Source organism: Papio anubis, chromosome 12 (genome assembly GCF_008728515.1).
Source record: "Papio anubis isolate 15944 chromosome 12, Panubis1.0, whole genome shotgun sequence".
In the NCBI taxonomy this organism is placed as follows: Eukaryota; Metazoa; Chordata; class Mammalia; order Primates; family Cercopithecidae; genus Papio; species Papio anubis.
Genome location: NC_044987.1, coordinates 113,002,066 through 113,025,785, shown reverse-complemented (window position 1 = coordinate 113,025,785; position 23,720 = coordinate 113,002,066). Strand labels below are relative to the sequence as shown.

General features: G+C 46.5%; 1 protein-coding gene across 1 annotated transcript in view; it reads left to right on the top strand.

Annotated features, from left to right (window-relative positions):
• LOC101026384 (phospholipase A and acyltransferase 3) overlaps positions 1 to 23,720 on the top strand; it is a 34,460-nt gene that overhangs the window by 1,571 nt on the left and 9,169 nt on the right. Inside the window, exons 3-4 of the mRNA XM_009185798.3 lie at positions 15,756 to 15,858; positions 18,904 to 19,172. Of these exons, the coding sequence (XP_009184062.1) occupies positions 15,756 to 15,858; positions 18,904 to 19,172 (372 nt within the window). The remainder of the gene's footprint in view (positions 1 to 15,755; positions 15,859 to 18,903; positions 19,173 to 23,720) is intronic.

The window sequence follows — 23,720 nt, the reverse complement described above, 5'->3', positions numbered from 1 at the left end:
AATGATCATGCAATGAATAGTAATAATGTCCAGAAAGAAACACAGTGAACATTTTCTTTTATTGAACCTCGTATATGTAATCATGACAGTATAAATCTCATATATGTAAGCATGAGAGTAAAAAACTGAAAAATGAAAAATAAAGTAAATGTGATAGTGCAAAAGCAGGAAAAAGTAATGGATTAGTAGGTTTGAATCACATTAATGTATTTTTGAAAAAAGGAAAAACTTATTCTTAGGTGTAGGCTGCTATCAGTGATGAATAATAATATTACAATTTCTGTTTTGGAAACTTCTGAAGAGTTGTTCATGACATTGTCAAAATCAATCTTCTTTGCATATTCATGGTCAGTATTCAGGGGAGCTATATCTACTAGTCCATCTTTGCTCACAGTTGATTGAATAACTTTTTTATTAATTTTAATTTCAAAAGCTGCTTTCATATAAAACTAGAGAGACAAAGGAAAAACCTTAACGATCAGGATTAGTTTGGCAGAGATTTATAAAAATCCCATTTCATGGCCGGGCGCGGTGGCTCAAGCCTGTAATCCCAGCACTTTGGGAGGCCGAGACGGGCGGATCACGAGGTCAGGAGATCCAGACCATCCTGGCTGACACGGTGAAACCCCGTCTCTACTAAAAAATACAAAAAAACTAGCCGGGCGAGGTGGCGGGCGCCTGTAGTCCCAGCTACTCCGGAGGCTGAGGCAGGAGAATGGCATAAACCCGGGAGGCGGAGGCTTGCAGTGAGCCAAGATCACGCCACTGCACTCCAGCCTGGACGACAGAGCGAGACTCTGTCTCAAAAAAAAAAAAAAAAAAAAATCCCATTTCATAATAAATTCCAGACATTGCAATACTGCCTAAGTCATTTTTCTTTAATCATTTCTAGCAGCCTAAATATCTCCTTTTTAGAGACATTTTCACTAAGACAGGCTGGGTGCAGTGGTTCATTACTGTAATTCCAGCACTTGGGGAGGCCAAGGTGGGAGGATCACTTGAGCTTAGGAGTTTGAAACTACCCTGGGTAATATAGCAAGACCCCGTCTCTAAAAACAAAAACAACAACAACAAAATCTTCACCAGACAGTTCCTCATACATTTTTTTTTTTTTTTTTTGAGATGGAGTTTCACTCTTGTCCAGGCTGGAGTGCAATGGCAAGATCTCGGCTCACTGCAACCTCCATCCCCTGGGTTCAAGCAATTCTCCTGCCTCAGCCTCCCAAGTAGCTAGGATTACAGGCATGCGCCACCACGCCTGGCTAATTTGTATTTTTAGTAGTGACAGAGTTTCTCCATGTTATTAGGCTGGTCTCGAACTCCCGACCTCAGGTGATCTGCCCGCTTCGGCATCCCAAAGTGCTGGGATTACAGGCGTGAGCCACCGCGTTCAGCGCATCATACATTTCAATTATATTTGGCAAAATTCCCCAAGTTTTTCTTCTGTAAAAATCAGAGAAAATAGCTGAGTGATAGTGAACCTTGACATTTATTTAATCCATTGCTTTAGAAATGATGAAAGTCACCCAGGCTTTCAAACATCATTCTTTTAGTTTCTTTTGGCACTGGGAGACAGGCTATTTTCTGTTTAAACACCGGAAAATGCAGGACCACAGAGATTGGCTACATAAACTGTATAAATGGAGTTCAAATTATTCTGAGCCTTTAGGAACTGATTGCTGAAACAGAAATTGTGGCTGAGTCTGTGTGTTTCAGGAACTGACTGTAACTGCATGTTCTCTGATTTAACTTGTAGAAGACAAAAGTTTTAGAAGGATAAGAAATAAAAATGTGCTAATTGGAGGCTCACATGTATATGATTAAATCTCAATGGTAACTGCAGCAATTAGAATTTAGGCAAATAAGACATTTTTGGGGGGAGTGGTATTTTATTACTGACATTGTTTAAAATGGCCAGCACATGGTAGTAATAAAAGGCAGACCGACTGTTTTTTTTTCAGACTGGAGTGCAGTGGCAGATCTCCGCTCACTGCAAGCTCCGCCTCCTGGGTTCACGCCATTCTTCTGCCTCAGCCTCCCGAGTAACTGGGACTACAGGCGCCCACCACCACGTCCGGCTAATTTTTTGTATTTTTAGTAGAGATGGGGTTTCACCATGTTAGCTGGGATGGTCTCGATCTCCTGACCTCGTGATCTGCCCCCCTCAGCCTCCCAAAGTGCTGGGATTACAGGCGTGAGCCACCACGCCCGGCCAGCAGACCGACTTTTGATAGGTTTTATTTTTGTTTTAAAATTCCCTTTGGGCCAGATGGGGTGGTTCATGCCTGTAATTGCAGCACTTTGAGAGGCCAAGGTGGGTAGATCACTTGAACCTGGGAGGTCGAGGCTGCAGTAAGCCATGATTGCAGCACTGCACTCCAGCCTGGGTGACAGAGCGCGACCCTGCAGAAAAAAACAAAACAAAACAAAAAACTCCAAACAAAACTATCCTCTACAGAAATCTTGCTCCTATTTGTCTACAGTGGGGAAAGACAGCTCCTGCCTCCCCACTGTGGGCCTTTACGGCTTTTATGTTAGTTGTTGTTGAAGCAGCTCCCAGGAGCCTCCTGGGGGATGGAAGAGGCTGTGTCCACAGTTTCCTGAGCCCTTTAGTTCAGCCTGTGATGCCTCCTGCTGTGATTATTTCTTTCCTCTCTGTGTTCCAAATTTGCTAGAATGAGTGGGCGGGGAGCCTTTCCCTTCCCTCCTCCACCTGCCCCATCCTTGAATCTGTGGCTTGTTGAGCAGCTGCTGCCAAGGAAATGAAACCCCAAAGTGAAAGTGAGGCTCCATAATATGAGGAAATTGATAGGCCTTCCCTGTTCTCTGAGTCAAGACTCCGTCATTGACTGCTCTGTAATCTAAGTTTGCTTGATGTTCTGATGGATCTCTGTGGAATTAGTTAAGGTGCAAAGGGGAGGGGAGAGAAGAAGAAAAGAGGACCCTTCTTAAATAGCAGTTGGGGCTTCAGGCCTTGCAGGGTTTCATCCTTATTCAGCCACAGGCTGAGAGGGGCTTGAGGAGGAAGCCGTGCATCCCTCTGCCATATACCTCTGCTGAGAACATTGTCAGTGCCAGGCTGGATAATGGTGAATTAGAGGGAATCCTGGCCCTTGGAATGCTGGCAGGCTGGCCAAGGAAACTGATCAGTTCTTCCCACAGGCTAGGCTTAACAATGAGTCATCCAATAATAGGGCTATGGCTTGGCTGTGGTGGCAGCAGCAACTCGCTTTGCTTAAGCATCAGGGGACGCATTGAGGAGTGGACATGTTGAGCCCATCTCGAGGGATGAGTAGGAATCTTCCAGGTGAACAGCAAAAGGGCATTTCAGGCCCAGGGTGCGGTGAGGCAGAGGCCAGTTTTGCCATGGGAGCACAGTTGTTGAATGTCAGTACCTTGGTGTGAATTACTTGGTGTGGTGGGAAGAACCTCACCTTGAAGCTCAGGCAGGTCTGCTGCGGAATCCTGGTGCTGCTTTTTGGGGAGCTCCGGGACCTTAGGGAAGTTAATTAATTCCCATCTCTGAGCTCAGTTTCCCGACTGGTAACATGGGGCTCTTATAAGGATTCCAGGTAACAGGTGAAAACCCCCAGCAGTGCTTGGTGGTAGTAGTGGGGGTGAGTAGAGGGGCAATTCTGACTCCGCAGAAGGTGAGGTTTGCCCTGTAGGAGAATAGGCCTGGGCCTGGTGGTCAAAGCCTGGGAGGGTAGATGAGCTTTGCTTCCTTTTGCAGGATATTTATGACCTTTGGGCAGCTGAGGCTGGGCCTGATGCCTGCCAGAGCTGCCACTCTCTGTCCCCCATTTGCTAAGAGGCCTGGGCACAGGGTGGCAATAAGGGAAAGTGTAATGTGTCAGGTCAGCTGCTGTTCATGCCTCCTCCTCCTTCTCTCTGTGCCCGAGGCTGGCAATCTGGGGAGCCAGGCCTCCTCCTTCTCCTGCCTGTCCTCAACCCAGCCTGTGGCATGGGGTCTCAACCCTCTCATAGGCATAAGTGCTTTTACAACTTTCACTTCCATTATTTCAATGATTCCTTACACAAATGCTGACAGATGGGTCTTAGCCCTGTTTACCAGAGAAACTCAGAGAGGTGACGTGATCCCTGGAGATCACACAGCAATAGAGTACAGAGGGGCTCAGTTGAGGCCCCCGGGGGTGAGCTGGGCCCTGTTTCTGGGAATGCAGCCTCAGAAAATAGAGACCTAGCTCCTCATGGGTTTTTTCTTTTCCTAAAACCTTGCCACCAAAACTCCCAACTGGGAAATGTTTTCTCAGTACCCACCTTGGACTTTAGCCTTTCCTTTTATCACAAGCTTTTCCCCCAGGGCGTCAGAAGTGTCAGAAGTGAAGGGGGGCGAGTTGAGGGGTTTCCACACTCACCACAGAATGTGGTTTTGCGAACATGGAGGATTGGTTTCATTCTGGGTTTCACAACCTCCACCGTGTCTCCAGCTGGTCCCAGAGCTGTCTGTGACCTTTCCAAATCAAAAATAATGACAGCATCCTGGGGAACGGTGGCAGTAAAAGCTGCCAGTTAGTGAATGGCTCCTATGTTATCAAGCCCTATTTACTGAGTGTCTTTTAGGTATTAACTCCGTTGATTCTCAGGATAATCCCACAAATCAGGTGCTGTACCTATCCCCATTTTACAGCTGAGGAAACTGAGGCTAGGAGTAATTAGGTAACTTGGCCAAGACTATATAGTTAGTAAGTAGTAGAGCTCAGATTTGAACTCAGAGCCCCAAGTGTGTAATGCTGTTTCTGAAAATTAAATCCATCTTGATTTAAAAGCAGAGCACTCATGCTCTTTGTCCCACTTTCTGTATTTTTTGTAGTCCGGAAATATGTTATAAACAACCCCAAACCCTCAAACTCTGATGAGACAAATGACACATAGGTGGATTGGCATGCTTCCTGCATAGCCTTGAGTGAAAGAAAAACATTCTTTTTGTTTTGTTTCAACCCTTGGGTTAAAAAGTATTCTGAAAGCATCCTCACTGTCCTCCCTGGTCCCGCACAGTGGCAGAGCCAGGGGTCTTGGACTGAGTCAGAGTTGCAGGGATACATCTGGAGGGACCTTGATTGGAGAGAGGTAAAGTCCGCTGTAGGGCAGGGCTGTCTTCTTTCTCTTTGCAGGGGCGAGGAAGAGGCTGGTTGCCACTTTCAGGCTGCCTTGGGCAGGTGACATCACCTCCCTTAAGCTACGGTTTCCCCATCTGTGAAATGAGGCATGACTGCCCATCTCAACCCAACTCTTCAGTCTTCCCCGCCTTTCCCCTTTAGACAACGCTTCTCCTGTGGTCTTGCTCCAGGCTGCACAGTAGAATCACCTGGGAACTTTATTTTTTTAATTAATTAATTAATTTATTTATTTGTTTATTTATTTATTTGAGATGGAGTCTTGCTCTGTCGCCCAGGCTGGAGTGCAGTGGCACGATCTCGGCTCACTGTGACCTCTGCCTCCCGGGTTCAAGCGATTCTCTTGCCTCAGCCTCCTGAATAGCTGGGACTACAGGCACATGCCACTACGCCTGACTAATTTTTTGTATTTTTAGTAGAGACGGGGTTTCACCGTGTTAGCCAGGATGGCCTTGATCTCCTGACCTCTTGATACTCCCGCCTCAGCCTCCCAAAGTGCTGAGATTACAGGCATGAGCCACCGTGCCCAGCCCACCTGGGAACTTGAAAAAAATACCAGGCTTGGGCTTCACCCCAGGGACCCTGCTTCTGACCAAACCCCAAGAGCACCTTGAGATTCCCACTCACCACAGTGGAAGCCCCTGCCCTGCCTGCCTCTCCTCCCGTCTCCTTATCTCCTGCTTGCCTGTCTCCATACATCTCCTTAAAGGCCACTTCCTCCCCACCAGCTTCTATGATTGCAGTATGGTGTGTAGGATTTGGATGTCCTTAGATGGGGGTTTAAATTATGTCTCTACCACATACAAGTTTCCTTCATCTTTCAAGACCAAAACAAAAATTTCAAGTGCTCAGGTGCTCTCTTTGACATCACTTCCAGTTCATCTTCTCCCATTCTCTCTCTTTATTTTCTTTATTATTATTATTATTAAATTTTAGAGATGAGGGTCTCATATGTTTCCCAGGCTGGCCTTGAACTCCTGGCTCAAGTGATCCTTCAGCCTCAGCCTCCTGAGTAGCTGGGACTACAGGCACATGCCACTGTGTCCCCATTCTCTCAAACACATTTCAGCCAGGCATTTGCCTCCACCTCTCAGTAGGAGCTGCTCTCATAAGGATCACAGATGATCCTCATTCTAAACCATGATCCCGAGCTCCATCTGATGTGTGCGCTCTGTCCCTGCCTCTCGTTGGGATACCCGCTGCCCAGCGTGAGGGCCCGGTTCTCCCCCAGCCTACTCTGTCTCTAAACAGCCCCATCCCAGCCTCCCAGTTGCTCTGTACAGATACCTTGGGGTCATCTGACTCCTCTTTCCTTCACATCCCACCTCATTCCATCAGCACCATCGGTGGCCTGCAGCTTAAAAGGAGATCCAGCATCCGTTATTACTCATGCCCGGATCCCCCATCTCTGCAGTTTGCCTCCCAATAGGTTTCCGCTTCCTCCTTGCACCCTACATCTCATCTCTTCTCAACACAGCAGCCAGAGGGACCCTTTTAAAACCCAAGTTGGATCCTGAGTCTCCTGGGTTCTAAACTTGGCAGTGGCTCCTGCCAGTGACAGTCAGAGGCAAGGGCGTAGCGCTGTCAGGTGCTGCATTGCCTGCCGGCCTGGCTGCTCTTCTTCGACCCTCCGTTCCACCCCCGCTTCCCACCCTCTGCCCCCCTGGCACCTCTACTCCAGCCTTGCTGGCCTCTTTGCTGTTGCTCAGACATGCGCCCTGCTGGGGCCTTTGCTCGGGCTTCTCCCGAGCCTTCTCCGGAGGTGTTAGCCACCTGCAGGGCTCATCCCCGGCCTTTCTGTTGGTTTGGAATCTTTTCTCATATTCTAGATTATTTATTTATTTACTAAATTATTTATTTATTTATTTATTTTATTTATTTGTTTTTTTTGGAGACGGAGTCTCGCTCTGTCGCCCAGGCTGGAGTGCAGTGGCCGGATCTCAGCTCACTGCAAGCTCCGCCTCCCGGGTTTACGCCATTCTCCTGCCTCAGCCTCCCGAGTAGCTGGGACTACAGGCGCCTGCCACCTCGCCCGGCTAGTTTTTTTGTATTTTTTTTTTAGTTGAGACGGGGTTTCACTGTGTTAGCCAGGATGGTCTCAATCTCCTGACCTTGTGATCCGCCCGTCTCGTCCTCCCAAAGTGCTGGGATTACAGGCTTGAGCCACCGCGCCCGGCAAATTATTTATTTTTTTAGTATTTTTTTTTCGTAGAGACGGGGTTTTGCCATGTTGGCCAGGCTAGTCTTGAACTCCTGACCTCAGGTTATCCACCCACCTCAGCCTCCCAAAGTGCTGGGATTACAGGCGTGAGCCACCACGCCAGCCTAAGGTATTTTAAAAAACTTTTTGTCTCCTGCTACTGAACAAAAGCTCCACACTCTGGTCACAGAGCCCAGGTGCCTAGATAGGTGCTGGGCGCACAGCTCAGCCAGTATATGGGTTTCTTGGCCCTCCAAAGCAGAGGTGGGCATCCTCCCAAGGTGAAGGGATTCTCCAGGGGTGTTGTTGACTGCTTACACCATGCCCTTGACGGGGGAGGAGGGGAACTGCCAAAAAGCTATGGTGACCCTATGTGTCAGCAACCCCCTCTCCTGTAATTCGTGCAGGCTCAGGTCTGAGAACCACAGCTGCGGATCAAGGCTGCAGGCGTGGAGTCAGGAATCCCGTGAACTAGAGCACAGAGTGCGGGTCGGCTGTGTTGTCATTGCCCTGACATCGCCTTGGACTCCCTCAGTGCCTTGGTTCTTAAATTAAAAAAAAAAAAAGGGGGGGGAGCTGGGCACGGTGGCTCATGCCTGTAATCCCAGCACTTTGGGAGACCGAGGCAGGCAGATCACAAGGTCAGGAGATCGAAACCATCCTGGCTAACATAGTGAAACCCCATCTCTACTAAAAATACAAAAATTAGCCGGGCATGGTACGGGCACTTGTAGTCCCAGCTACTCGGGAGGCTGAGGCAGGAGAATGGTGTGAACCCAGGAGGTGGAGCTTGCAGTGAGCCGAGATCGTGCCACTGCACTCCAGCCTGGGTGACAGAGCAACACTCTGTCTCAAAAAAAAAGAGAAAAAGAAAAAAAAAAAGAGACACTGGACAGAGGGAATGAATAGATAAACATATTTGTGATGAAGCAAATACAGTCACATAATCGCACAATCTGTGTGGCAGGTATACAGAGGTTCATTAAAAAGCTTCCTTTAACTTTGTTTTGTTTTGTTTTGTTTTTTGAGACAGAGTCTCGCTCTTGTCCCCCAGGCTGGAGTGCAATGGCGCAATCTTGGCTCACCGCAACCTCTGCCTCCCGGGTTTAAGCGATTCTCCTGCCTCAGCCTCCCGAGTAGCTGGGATTACAGGCACCCGCCACCATGCCCAGCTAATTTTTTTTGTATTTTTAAGAGAGATGGGATTTCACCATGTTGTCCAGGCTGGTCTCGCACTCCTGACCTCGGATGATCCACCCGCCTTGGCTTCCCAAAGTGCTAGGATTACAAGGCGTGAGCCACTGTGCCTGGCCTCAATTTTGAACATTTGAAAATTTTTCACGATAAAATGTTGAGAAGCATGCTGTAAACTTAAAGATGCTCATCGCAGAAGACCTGGAATATACAGAAAAATAGAAGGAAGCAAAAATTATCACAAAAACCACGCTTAGCCCCTGCACCCAGCACACAGAAGGAATGTCCATTAGGATATTGCTGTAGATCTTTCTAGTCTTTTTGCTTGTGTTGGTTTTGCTATTTCTACATGATAGTGATTGTACGGATTACCACTGATTTTGTCAAGTCTTAACTCAATTTCTGATTCTAAAATGAACACATGCTTATTTAAACATTTTGGAAAACTAGAAAATACTTTTTTTTTTTTGAGACAGTCTCGCTCTGTCTCCCAGATAGGAGTGCAATGGCACCATCTGGGCTCACAGCAAGCTCCACCTCTTAGGTTCAAGTGATTCTCCAGCCTCAGCCTCCTGAGTAGCTGGGACCACAGGCATGTACCACCCTGCCTGGCTAATTTTTGTATTTTTTGTAGAGACAGGGTTTCACCATGTTGGCCAGGCTGGTCTCAAACCCCTGACTTCAAGTGATCCACCTTCCTTGGCCTCCCAAAGTGCTGGGATTACAGGTGTGAGCCACCGTGCCCGGCCTAGAAAATAATTAAAAAGAAAATTAATACCTTCAATTGAGAGGCAAGTTTCATGAGGTTTGGCAACAGACAATATCCACATTTCCCAACTTAAAAACTGCAAGTCCATCAACAATGAGTATAGTTTCCCCTTTAAATACTTTTTAACATTTTTATTGTCAAAGTAATTCATATTAATGAAAATTCAAATAATAAAATAACATGAAATATAAAAGTTCCTGAATCCCAACCACCCACTGTTGTGTATGTAATATACAACAGCTTGGTTATTTTCCTTAGCTCATATGTAGTATATAATACATTTTATACATACATGTATAAAAAAGTATACATATATATTTTATCGAGGCAGGCTAAGTGCAGTGGCATGATCTCAGCTCACTGCAACCTCCACCTCCCAGGATCAAGTAATTATCTTGCCTCAGCTTCTCAAGTAGCTGGGACTACGGGTATGTGCCACTATACCCAGCTAATTTTTGTATTTTCAGTAGAGACAGGGTTTTGCCATGTTGGCCAGGCTGGTCTCAAACTCCTAACCCCAAGTGATCCACCCACCTCAGCCTCCCAAAGTGCTGGGATTACAGGCGTGAACCACTGCGCCTGGCCTAAAAATATATTTTAAGCAACAGTGGAATAATAATGTCTTTCAACTTGCTATTCTCAATTAATATTTCCATGCCTGCTCATGTAAATTCACCTTGCTGTCTCTAATGTCTGCGTGTGTGTGTGTGGATGTAGGATAATTTACTTAACTAGTCCTTATTGATGGTTGTTAGGGTTGTTTTTTTTCTTTTTTTTCCTTCAACTTTCATTTTAAGTTCCAGCATACCTATGCAAGATGTACAAGTTTGTTACAAAAAAACTGTGCCGTGGTGGTTTGCTGCACAGATCAACCCCATTACCTGGGTATTAAGCCCGGCATCCACGTTGTTTTTTTCAATATGAATTTCAGAGACCAGAAATTGCTCCTCAGTTTGCTTGCTAAGGAAAATGGTTGCTATGCAGCTCTTGGTGACACTGCTTTTGTGCAGAGATAAAGGCTTTTTGTTCTGAAATCCCGTGGGTGCAGAGTCTCAGCTCTGCCAGTCGCTTCGTGAGCTGTATGGGAGAGCCTTGGTCATTGTGTGGGCTGGGGTTCCCCTGAACTTTGCCGTGGAGGAGGTAGTTCTCTTCCCAGGCACTCTGCTGGCCCTGAGCTTGATCCTGGAGCAGAGAACTACCTGACGACGCAGTGCAGTGGCATTCCTGGAATCACTGTAGGTTGTCTTACAATAGGGGTTGGCAAACTTTTCCTGTAAAGGGGCAGATAGTAAACATTGTATTACTTTATTTTATTTTATTTTATTTTATTTATTTTTTGAGATAGAGTCTTGCTCTGTCGCCCAGGCTGGAGTGCAATGACGCGATCTCAGCTCACTGCAACCTTCCGCCTCTGGGTTCAAGCGATTCTCCCTGCCTCAGCCTCCTGAGTAGTTGGGACTACAGGTACCCACCACCACTCGTGGCTAATTTTTATATTTTTCATAGGGTTTCACCAAGTTGGCCAGGCTGATCTCAAACTCCTGACCTCAAGTGATCTGCCTGCCTTGGCCTCCCAAAGTGCTGGGATTACAGGCATGAGCCACTGCTCCTGGCCATGATAGTAAACATTTTAGATCTTCGTATAATTTTCATGTGTCACTAAATACTATTCCTCCTTTGACTTTTCCCCCAAGCATTAAAAAAAAAATGTACAAACCATTCTTAGCTTGTAGGTGGGCCATATGAAAACAGGCAGAGGTCCAAATTTGGCCCATGAACTGCTGTTTTCATACTTCTAAATTTAGAACATGAGTTTTTAGATTCTTAGTTTTGATTCAGCTGAGATGGGTGATGTATATAATGATAAGTACTTGCTTTTCTAGGTGGATCTTAGCGGTAGAGGTGAATTATTCATATCCTCAGTTCATAGCACCCTGTCCTTGCTGGTCCCTACAAGACCTCCCTCTCTTGTGTGGTTGTTTATTTATTTGTTCCCTTTAATCATCATTCTTTTTTTTTTTTTGAGACAGAGTCTCTGTCACCCAGGCTGGAGGGCAATGGCATGATCTCAGCTTACTGCAACCTCTGCCCCCTGGGTTCAAGTGATTCTCCTGCCTCAGCCTCCCACGTAGCTGGGATTACAGGTGTGCACCACCATGCCTGGCTAATTTTTGTATTTTTAGTAGAGACGGGGAGTTTCACCATATTGGCCAGGCTGGTCTCAAACTTCTGACTTCAAGTGATCTGCCTGCCTCGGCCTCCCAAAGGGCTGGGATTATAGGCATGAGCCACTGCGCCTGGTCACCTTTTGTTTGAGACAGAGTTTCACTCTGTTGCCCAGGCTGGAGTGCGATGGTGCGATCTCTGCTTGCTGTAACCCCCACCTGCTGGGTTCAAGAGGTTCTCCAGCCTCAGCCTCTCGAGTAGCTGGGATTACTGGTGCACGCACGCCACCACATCTGGCTAATTTTTGTATTTTTGGTGGAGGCAGGGCTTCATCATCTTGGCCAGGCTGATCTTGAACTCCTGACCTCAGGTGATCCACCTGCCTTGGCCTCCCAAAGTGCTGGGATTACAGGTGGAAGCCATTGTGCCTGGCTGTGTATCTTTAATTTATATAAGTGGCATTGTGTTACAGAGCTCATCCCCATTTTCCCACTCAGCCGTGTCTTTTAAAGATATCCAAGTTGCCAAGTGAACATTAACTAGTGTGTAGGGCTCCATAGGTGGGCCCACTGTCTTTTACTTCATTTTCAAAAAGAAGTTGTCTTGAGTGAAATTATGTGTTAAGCTTGAGCATAATTATGTGTTGAATGTGGGAACATGTCTCTCTTGCCCTTACAAAGAATAGGTAACTTGGCTGAATGTCAAAAAAAAAAAAAAAAAAAATTACAGCTTTTTTCCTTCCAAACTGTAAATACATATTTAAAAATTATTTAATTTTTTTGTTTTACTTTGGCCAGGCGCGTTGGTTCACGTCTGTAATCCCAGCACTTTGGGAGGCCGAGGCGGGCAGATCATGAGGTCAGGAGTTCGAGACCATCCTGGCTAACATGGTGAAACCCCCGTCTCTACTAAAAATACAGAAACAAAATTAGCCGGGCATGGTGGCGGGTGCCTGTAGTCCCAGCTACTCCGGGGGCTGAGGCAGAGGAATGGCATGAACCCGGGAGGCGGAGCTTGCAGTGAGCCAAGATCGCACCACTGCACTCCAGCCTGGGCAAAAGAGCCAGACTCTGTCTCAAAAAAAAAAAAAAAGAAAAAAAAAAATTTTTTTTTTGTTTAATTTTTATTTATTTTTAAAATTTACTTTCTTAAAAAAATTAAGTTATAATTTACCCTTTCAGTGTTTACTTCTGTGAGTCTTAATGAACACTTTAATTGCAGAATGGTTGCCACAATCAGGATGTAGAAGAGTAGGCTGGGCTTGGTGGCTCATGCCTGTAATCCCAGAACTTTGGGAGGCTGAGGCGGGTGGATCACCTGAGGCTGGGAATTCAAGACCAGCCTGGCCAACATGGTAAAACCCCGTCTGTACTAAAAATACAAAAAATTAGCCAGGCGTGGTGGTGCATGCCTGTAGTCCCAGCTACTTGGAAGGCTGAGGCAGGAGAATCGCTTGAACCCGGGAGGCGGAGGTTGCAGTAAGGCGAGATCGCGCCACTGCACACCAGCCTGGGTGACAGAGCGAGACTGTCTCAAACAAAACAAAAAACAAACAAACAAACAAACAAAAACAAAGATGTAGAAGAGTATAGAAATTTTACCCCTGAAATTCCCTCATGCCTCTTGCTAGTCAGTCCCTCTCCTCAACCCCTGTGACAATCATGGATCACTTTTCTGTGCAATAGTTATGCCTGTTCTGGAATGACATGTAGATGGAATCATACAGCATGTGACTTTTTGGGTATGATTTTTTTGCTCTTCCTTTGTGGATAACGGAATACTTTTTTTGCCTGAACCATTATAATATTTTAAATTATTTTTTGTCATTGTAATAACTTCTGTTTTAAAATATGCAGCATGAGGCCGGGTGATGGCACATGCCTGTAATCCCAGCACTTTGGGAGGCCGAGGTGGGAGGATCCCTTGAGCCCAGGAGTTTGAGACCAGCCTGGGCAACAAGGCAAAACCCTATCTCTACTAAAGATATGTAAAAATTAGCCAGGCATGGTGGTGTGCACCTGTGCTCCCAACTATTTGGGAGGCTGAGGTGGGAAGATGACCTGAGCCTGGGGAGGTTGAGGCTGCAGTGAGCCATGATCATGCCACTGCACCCCAGCCTGAGCAACAGAGTGAGATCCTATTTCAAAAAGGAAAAAAAAAAAAAAAAAAGCAGCATGTTCTATGTGAGGGCTCCTCTCATTAGTACTTACATGGAGCAGGTGAGCTCTTTGGTGCTGCGCACCACCGGCTGCTCATTACTCAACATGGTCTTACTGATGTCTACACCATCTCCTTTTCCAACCTGCAGGCTCCCTCGGGGATGGGAACCCACCCAGTCTTCATGTCCTTTTCTGTTTGGGGGGATTCCTGTTTAAATTTCTTTTCGGGGATTCTTGAATCCCCAAACTCTAACCAAACAATTAATACTCTTTTTTTTCCCCCTGGAAAACAATGGGATTCATAAATCGTGACCATTGTCCATTGTTCTGAAATAGGTTCTCAGTAAGAACTGGGTGCCTTCTATTTTGGAAAAGAAATTATATTTACTGCAACAAAAGAACATGATTTATCTGTAAAATTCTCTGCCACACATGCTACCCATTTGTAGTTTTAATGTTTCTGTGAAATAATAAGCAAACTGGCCCTTGACCCTCCTTCACAGGCATTGTAGAGTTGTGATTGGCTATTACCCACTGCTCAACATCTGTGCCCAGGGGAGGTCATCCAAGGATGAGTCCTCCCCATCCTTCATCCTTGATGGAATGTCTCTGGTAGGCCCACCGAGCTTGGTGGTGAGATATGGGCAGAGCCCTATGGATCTACCCCTGTGTGCAAGCAAGCCAGAGCCCCTACCCCATATGTTCACTGTGCTGAGGGCAGTTTAGCTCTGATGGTGGCTGAAGACTCCAGCAAAGGATGAGGGGCCAGAACCAGCCTCTGATGGGCTCTGTCTCTAGGTGTTCTAAAAGGTTGATTTCTTTGCTTATTAAAGGGTTTTATTTTTTATTTTTTATTTTGAGACGGAGTCTTGCTCTGTCACCCAGGCTGGAGTGCAGTGGCACTATCTCGGCTCACTGCAAGCTCTGCCTCCCGGGTTCACGCCATTCTCCTGTCTCAGCCTTCCAAGTAGCTGGGACTACAGTCACCCGCTCTACACCCGGCTAATTGTTTTTGTATTTTTAGTAGAGACGGGGTTTCACCATGTTAGCCAGGATGGTCTCGATCTCCTGACCTTGTGATCTGCCCTCCTCGGCTTCCCAAAGTGCTGGGATTACAGGCGTGAGCCACCGTGCCTGGCTCATTAGAAGAGTTTAAAGGTTGGCCTGGACCAGAGAAGGTCGTTACCCCGATTCTGGTGAGAATCGGAACTCCCCCTCCCCCAGCACTTAGTGCAGGGTCTGATGCTGGGACGTGGATAATGTTGAATGGATGCGATCTTGAACCTCTCTGAAGTTTTCTCAAACTCTGCTCCATGCTCCCCTAACAGGGTGAGAGCATTTACCGCACCCTCCCTACCTTCCCCTTCTCACATATGCACACTCACACTCACACGCAGTCTCACACTCACGCATCTATCCTCACACACATACTAGTTTAATGTGCACGCACACACCTTAGCATCAGGCTGAGCAGCCGGGGGACATTACTGCCGGAGACTGACACCAATTCTCCATTAGGCCCAGGCCAGGTGTTGGGGAGTGTCTGTGGGTTGCCCTCCAGATCCCTCAGCCTCTGGCATGGACCCCAGGTGGGCAGTTCTGGTCACATAACTGGTAGTGTTTCCCGAATGGTCAAACTGGGCTGGGAATCAGCCAGCTGGGCGTTCAGTCCTGGCCAAGTCACTCATGAGCCATGTGTCTTTGCACAAATTCTTTTGCATTTCTAGGCCTTGATTTTCCTCATCCATAAAATGGGGTTCATCATTGGATGGCTGTGTGGATTTATTGAGCCATCTTGTAAAACACGGAGTGGAGTGCTTGGCTTAGAGTAAGAGTTCAATAAATAATATTCCTAGAAATAATAAGGCAGAGACTCCAGCTCATGAAGAAACCTTTTAGGTTTGCACTTGGTAATTTGTATTGACAGAAGGGCAGGCCCATGGTGCCTGCAGGTCTGGGTCACAAGCTTGTGAAGTTGGACTGACATTGGACCTGGCAGAGCAGGGCTCAGGACATACGTTCTGCTGAGCTGATAGCTGGGGACTACTCAGCTGCACCTTCCTCACTGAGCCCTGCCCGGGTTCCATGATCTCATGCTGCCTCTAATAGCCCTGTTCTTGGTTTTGCAGCCGGAGCCTAAGCCTGGAGACCTGATTGAGATTTTTCGCCCTTTCTACAGACACTGGGCCATCTATGTTGGCGATGGATATGTGGTTCACCTGGCCCCTCCAAGTAAGAACACACAGGACCTCCACTGTGATGGGCCCCAGGGACTGGGAAGAGAGGGGATGGGGAACTGTGGGTAACAAGTGACCCCAACATTCTTCTTGCTTCCCAACTGGCAGCTGTCTCTGAGTATTACAAGAAGTTTGATGTGGGGCAGTTTGGTGTGGGGTACTGGTTTTCAAGGTCTGCTCCTTGGAACCTCAGGGGGTTCTTTAGAGCAGGGGTCCCCAACCTCCAGGCCCCGGACTGGTACTGGTTAGGAACTGGGCTGCAGAGCAGGAGGTGAGTGGCGGGCAAGCGAGCGAAACTCATCTGTATTTACAGCTGCTCCCCATCGCTTGCATTACCGCCTGAGCTCCGCCTCCTGTCAGATCAGCAGCGGCATTAGATTCCCATAGGATCATGAACCCTACTATGAACTGCACACGCAAGGGATCTAGGTTGCACACTCCTTGTATTTATCTGTTTTCATACTGCTATAAAGAACTACCTGAGACTGGGTAATTTATAAAGAAAGGAGGTTTAATTGACTCACAATTCTGCATAGTTGGGGAGGCCCTGGGAAACTTACCATTATGGCAGAAAGTGAAGGGGAAGCAAGGCAGGTCTTACACGGTGTCGGGAGGCAGGGGAGTACCACACTTTTTTTTTTTTTTTTAGATAGAGTTTTGCTCTTGTTGCCCAGGCTGGAGTGCAATGGCACAATCTCGGCTCACTGCAAACTCCACCTCCCGGGTTCAAGTGATTCTCCTGTCTCAGCCTCCCGAGTAGCTGGGATTACAGGCACCTGCCACCACACCCGACTAATTTTTCTATTTTTAGTAGAGATGGATTTTCATCATATTGGTCAGGCTGGTCTTGAACTCTGGACCTCAGGAGAGCCACCTGCCTCAGTCTCCCAAAGTGCTGGGATGACAGGCATGAGCCACCACATCCAGAGTGCCACACTTTTAAACCATCAGATCTTGTGAGAACTCACTCATTATCATGAGAACAACATGAGGGAAATCTCGCTCATGATTCAATCACCTCCCACATAGTCCCTCCCCTGACATGTGGGGATTACAGTTCAACATGAGATTTGGGTGAGGATACAGAGCCAAACCATATCACTCCTTATGAGAATCTAATGCCTGATGATCTGTCACTGTCACACATCACCCCAGAAGGGACTGTCTAGTTGCAGGAAAACAAGCTCAGGGCTCCTACTGATTCTGCATTATGGTGAGTTGTATGATTATTTCGTTATATATTACAATATAATAATAATAGAAATAAAGTGCACAATAAACATCATGTGCTTGAATCATCCCAAAACCATCCCTCCCCCCTGCCTAGTCCATGGAAAAATTGTCTTCCATGAAACCTGTCCCTGATGCTAAAAAGTTTGGGGACCGCTGCTTTAGAGGGACCGAGGTGGCATCTGAGGGGGAAGCTCTGCTTTGATTTTTTTTATGCTGTGACTTTGTATGCAACACACTCAAAAAAAAATTTTTTTTTGACAGAGTCTCACTCTGTTGTCCAGGCTGGAGTGCAGTGGTGTGATCTCAGCTCACTGCAAGCTCTGCCTCCCGGGTTCACACCATTCTCCTGCCTCAGCCTCCTGAGTAGCTGGGACTACAGGTGCCTGGCACCACACCGGACTAATTTTTTGTATTTTTAGTAGAGATGGGGTTTCACTGTGTTAGGCAGGATGGTCTCGATCTCCTGACCTTGTGATCTACCCACCTTGGCCTCCCAAAGTGCTGGGATTACAGGCGTCAGCCACCGCGCCTGGCCGCAACACACTCAACTCTTAAGCATAAAGCTCCTGGGAAGAGTGCAGGTGTTTGGGCAGAGAGACTGGTTATGAATCCAGTTTCCATTCTTCAGCCTTGGTTTCCTTTTTTGCAAACTGAGGATATGAATACTTAACTTGGAGAACTCTCGTGAGAATTCCTCACCCTCCTCTTAAGCCTTTAACTTAAACTGGGGTATAACATAAATATTGTAAAATGTACAAGTATAGTAAAGTATACAGTCAGTGAATTAAAAAAAAAAATCCATCTATGTAACAATGTCCCAGATCAACAACTAGAACATTCCCACTGTGCCACTTACCCTGAAAGGTTCTCTCATGCTTCTACAATATCCCCTCTGCACCCCTCGCCCAGGCAACCATCATTCTAGCTTTTCCTGCCATAGATGAGGTTTGCCTGTTCTAGAACTTCATGGAAGAGGTATCACATGGCCTACACTCTTTTGTGTCTGGCTTCTGTTAGCAAACATCATGCCCATGTGAGTCATCCATGCTGCTGTGAGTAGCAGGAGATCTTTTTCACTGCTGTGTATTTTCCGTTATATGAATATGCCACAATTTAGCATCCATTTTGCTGACATCAGACTCATTGCAGGTTTTGACTGCTATGAATAGAACTGTTATAGACCCTCTTTTTTTTTTTTTTTCTGAGGTGGAGTCTTGCTCTGTGGCCCAGGCTGGAGTGCAGTGGCATGATCTTGGCTCACTGCAACCTCTGCCTCCTGGGTTTAAGCGAGTCTCCTGCCTCAGCCTCTGGAGTAGCTGGGATTACAGGCGTGCACCACCATGCCCAGCTAAGTTTTGTATTTTTAGTAGAGATGGTATTTCACCATGTTGGCCAGGCTGATCTCAAACTCCTGACCTTAAGTGATCTGCCCGCCTTGGCCTCCCAAAGTGCTGGGATTACAGGCGTGAGCCACCGCGCCTGGCCTTCTGGAATGTTTTATTTTTATCCTTATTTTTTTTTGAGACAGAGTCTTGCTCTGTTGCCTAGGCTGGAGTGCAGTGGTGCAATCTGGACTCACTGCAACCTACACCTCCCGGGTTCAAGCGATTCTCTTGCCTCAGCCTCCTGAGTAGCTGGGATTACGGGCACACACCTTCCCCCAAGGCCCACAGCCACACGTCTGACCCTTCCACATGTTGCTTATCCTATGTGGATGGAGCCAAGGGCAGATACCCTGCTGGGGGCCACCTCTGAGCCTCTGTGGCCCTTCCTAGAACCAATCCGTTTCCTCTTTGTGGATCTGCAGGTGAGGTTGCAGGAGCGGGTGCAGCCAGTGTCATGTCTGCCCTGACTGACAAGGCCATCGTGAAGAAGGAATTGCTGTATGATGTGGCCGGGAGTGACAAGTACCAGGTCAACAACAAACATGATGACAAGTACTCACCGCTGCCCTATAGCAAAATCATCCAGCGGGCGGAGGAGCTGGTGGGGCAGGAGGTGCTCTACAAGCTGACCAGCGAGAACTGCGAGCACTTTGTGAACGAGCTGCGCTATGGAGTCGCCCGCAGTGACCAGGTGCGTCCTCTGCCCATGTCGCCTTCCCCAGGAACAAGACCATTCCCTCAGCTGACGGAGGCTGGGCATGGCTATGGAAGCATGAACAAGACAAAGTAGCAGAGACAGAATTACTGCCCTTAAGGATGTCACAGTTGGAGTGGGGACAAGGGTGGGGAAAGAGGCAAGTTGGCAGATCAGTGTAGTCGGGGCCGGGGGTGGGTGGCCAAGGAAGGGAGTCACAGACATGATGATATTCATTCCTGTTGCCAAGCCCTCCCTAGCCACGTGTCCCTGAGATGGCCCTCCCAGCCCTAAAGGCAGGTTTTAGGACCCACTACCTTACAGATTGGCAAACTGAGCTTAAGTAACTTGTCTACAGCCATTCGTTTCATCAAAAAAATCTTTGTTGAGTCTCCAGACCTGGTACCTGTCTTTTCCTGTGCAGATAATTCGCAGAGTTGGGATTTGAAGCCCAGGTCTGTGTGGCATAGCCCGATCATGCTTATAAACAGCACTGTCTTCAGCTTGGCTGAACCCTAAGGGTGAATCTGGGAGACCCTAGGGGATGCAGTTTTGTTCATTTACTTGATTTTATTTTTGTCATTCCTCTCCTTTCAATCTCGTTTTCTCCTCCCATTTTCTTGCACTTCTTCCCCCTCCCTTGCAGCCACTTCCATCTTTTTTTTTTTTTTTTTTTGCATAGTTGAAAAGAACATTGGGAAGGTTCTTACATGGCTGTTGATACAAAAGGACATGTATTTTTTTCAGTGAATGATTAGGTTAAGATCCATCAGGCTGTTCACTTTTATTATTATTATTTTTGAGATCCAATTTCTTCTTCCCTGGTCAGTGTGGTGGTTAAGAGCATGGGCTCCTGGAGTCAGCCAACGTGGGCTGGACCTGGTCTCTGCCTTTTGCCGGCTGTCTGACCTCAGGAGAGTTAGTCCAGCTCCCTACACTTTGGTAAAGTACGAATGATAATACTCATCTTGGAGGATTACCATGTGAATTAAATAAGAGCATGTTTATTCTTAGCACAGTGCTGACTCAAAAAATTCACTGAATACATTGTACTAGTAAAAATAGTCATAATTATCCTCTTTTTTTTTTTTTTTGCTTGTTTCATCCAGTGCCTGGTCCACTGGCCTCTGTGGTCCACAGCGACTTGAATGGGAAGACATTGACTAACACCACCTGTAGGAATCACTCTTACTCTCTTCACACTGCTGATAACCAGCTGTGCTTACTACACCAACCCTCAAGTTTGTTAGGCGGCTCCTATACCTGTCTACAGTGAGATATTAGTTACCTTTAAACGGGTATCCTCTTACCTTTTTTTCAATCAGCTGGGTTATTAATGTTCAACAACTAGTTATATATGAATGTTAAAGGTGATCAACTTAGAAATTGAGTAGGTGGTACATAGCTAACTAGGTAAAGAAAGGGCAGTATTGCCAATGTTTGTGAAGACTGCAGTCTGTCGGTCATGGTCTGGCTTCAACTTCCCCGAGGGTTGATAAGAGCTTTCTTCTGGGGAATCAGTGGGCAGGGCCATGAGAAGTTCGTTAGTGCCCGAATATTGGCAGGTTTCAAAAGGTGATGCAATGAAAGCAGGAGACCAGGGGATAGTGGCACTTACCACATCTATCTCTTGGGGATAACAGTCTTCAAAACATTTGTCTCTTGTTTTTCTTTTCTTAAAACAATTTTATTTTAGGCTGGTCACAGTGGCTCACGCCTGTAATCCCAGCACTTTGGGAGACTGAAGCAGGCAGACCACTTGAGGTCAGGAGTTTGAGACCAGCCTGGCCAACATGGTGAAACCCCGTCTCCACTAAAAATACAAAGGCCGGGCCTGTAATCCCAGCACTTTGGGAGGCCAAGGCGGGCGGATCATGAGGTCAGGAGATCGCGACCATCCTGGCTAACATGGTAAAACCCCGTCTCTACTAAAAATACAAAAACTTAGCCAGACATGGTGGTGGGTACCTGTGGTCCCAGCTACTCGGGAGGCTGAGGCAGGAGAATGGCGTGAACCCAAGAGATGGAGCTTGTAGTGAGCCGAGATGGCACCACTGCACTCCTGTCTGGGCAATGGAGCGAGACTCCGTCTCAAAAAAAAACAGAGACGAAGTCTCACTCTGTTGCCAATGCTGGTCTTGAACTCCTGAGCTCAAATGATCCTAATGCCTCAGCCTCCCAAAGTACTAGGATTATAGACATAAGCCACTGTGCCCGGCCACATTTGTCTTTTGAGTCACACTTGATGAGGCATGACTATCATCTTGGTATCTCTTTTTACTAGCATCCTAGAAATTCCTTTCGGTTCCCTGCTGTATTAATGCTTTTATCCTCTGTAGTTCACATCTTTCTCTTTTTTGGTTTATGCCCTTGTTTTGGTAGACTACTTCCCCTAATAGTTTACTGAGAAATGGTACATTTGAAAAAGATCCCTAGGCAGGCATGGTGGTATGTGCCTGTAATCCCAGCTACTCGAGAGGCTGAGGCACAAGAATTGCTTGAACCCAGGAGGCAGAGGTTGTTGCAATGAGCTGAGCTGAGATCACGCCACTGTACTCCAGCCTGGGTGACAGAGTGAGACTTGGTCTAAACAAAACAAAACAAAAAAACCAAGAAACAAAAAACCAAACAAACAAAACAAGATCTCGCATGCCTGAGAATATCTTCATTTTATCCTCACATTTGATTAAGGCTGGGTATAGAATTCTAGGTTAGAAACAGTATTCTTTTTTCAGAATTTTGAAGGCATTGGTTTATTGTCATCTAGTTTTTGCTACTGTGGTAGAGAAGTCTGAAGCTGTTCTGGTTTTTAATCCTTTGTGTGTGATCGATTATTTCTTTTCAGAACCGTATAGAATCTTCTCTTCATTCTCAGTGTTCTGAAATTTTATTACCTTGCACGGATCTATTTTCGGTATTGTACCAGGTACTCAATGACTCCTGTCAATTTGGAAACTCAGTTTCTTTAGTTCTGGGAAATTTTCCATTTTGTGTTCTCTGGCACTCCTATTATTAGACTGTTGGACCCCCTAGACTACTCCGCTGATTTTCTTATCTTCTCTCTCTTGTTTCCCATTTATGTATCTTTTTATTTATTTATTAAGACAGAGTCTCGTTTTTCCGCCCAGGCTAGAGCACAGTGGTGCGATGTTGGCTCACTGTAGCCTCCACCTTCTGGGTTCACGTGGTTCTCCTGTCTTAGCCTCCAGAGCGGCTGGGACTACAGGCTTGTGCCACCACACCTGGGTAATTTTTGTATTTTTATTAGAGATGGGGTTTCCCCATATTGGCCAGGCTGGTCTGGAATTCCTGACCTCAAGTGATCTGCCTGTTTCCGCCTCCCAAAGTGCTGAGATTACAGGTGTGAGCCACTGTGCCTGGCCCATTTATGTATCTTTAAAATTTGAAAGTGAACATTTATTGACAAATTTAGGTATAATAGAAGTTTTTTTTGTTTTTTTTTTTGAAGTAGCAGTGACAATATTAGCATAAGAAAGGGAAACATGATAAAAAATTGAATTTCATCATTGGTGATCTTGCATTATGAGGTTTTTACTTACTCATGGTAAAACTCATGCTCCTATGCAGCAAGAAACTCCAAATACAGAGTACAAGACAACCCTGGGAATCAATAAGATGCTTTTTGAAATTCAGAGTGCTACATTAAGAATATTTGGTAGGTTTACAAAATATATCCTAATCATCTCATTTAGTTATTCTTTCAGCAGTTGTTAATAGAATAAACAATGGGTCTGACCAGGCGTAGTGGCTCACGCTTGTAATCCCAGCACTTCAGGAGGCCGAGGCGGGTAGATTACCTAAGGTCAGGAGTTCAAGACCACAGTGGCCAAGATGGTGAAACCTCATCTCTACTAAAAATACAAAAATTAGCTGGCCGTGATGGCGGGCACCTGTAATCCCAGCTACTACGGAGGCTAAGGCAGGAGAATCACTTGAACTCGGGAGGCAGAGGTTGCAGTGGACTGAGATTGCGCCACTGTATAACAGAGCAAGATTCCATCTCAAAAGAAAAAAAAGAGGTCCACAAGTTTATATAAGTAGAGAATTTTTTGTCAACACAAAATTGTTACATAATTAGTAAACTACATTTTCATTAGGAACAAATGCTATTTTTAATTTTAATTTTTTTAGAGAAGGGTCTTCCTCTGTTACCCAGGCTGGAGTGCAGTGCCACAACCTCAGCTCACTACTGCCTCAACCTCCCAGGCTCAAGTGATCCTCCCACCTCAGCTTCCCAAGTAGCTAGGACTAGGCCAGGTGCAGTGGCTCACGCCTGTAATTCCAGCACTTTGTGAGCCTGAGGTGGGCAGATCACTTGAGGCCAGGAGTTTGAGACCAGCCTGGCCAACATGGTGAAACCCTGTCTCTACTAAAAATACAAAAATTAGCTGGGCGTGATTGCGGGCACCTGTAGTCCCAATTACTCAGGAGGTTGAGGCAGGAGAATTGCTTGAACTCTGGAGGTGGAGGTTGCGGTGAGCCAAGATTGCACCACTGCACTCTAGCCTGGGCAACAAAGCGAGA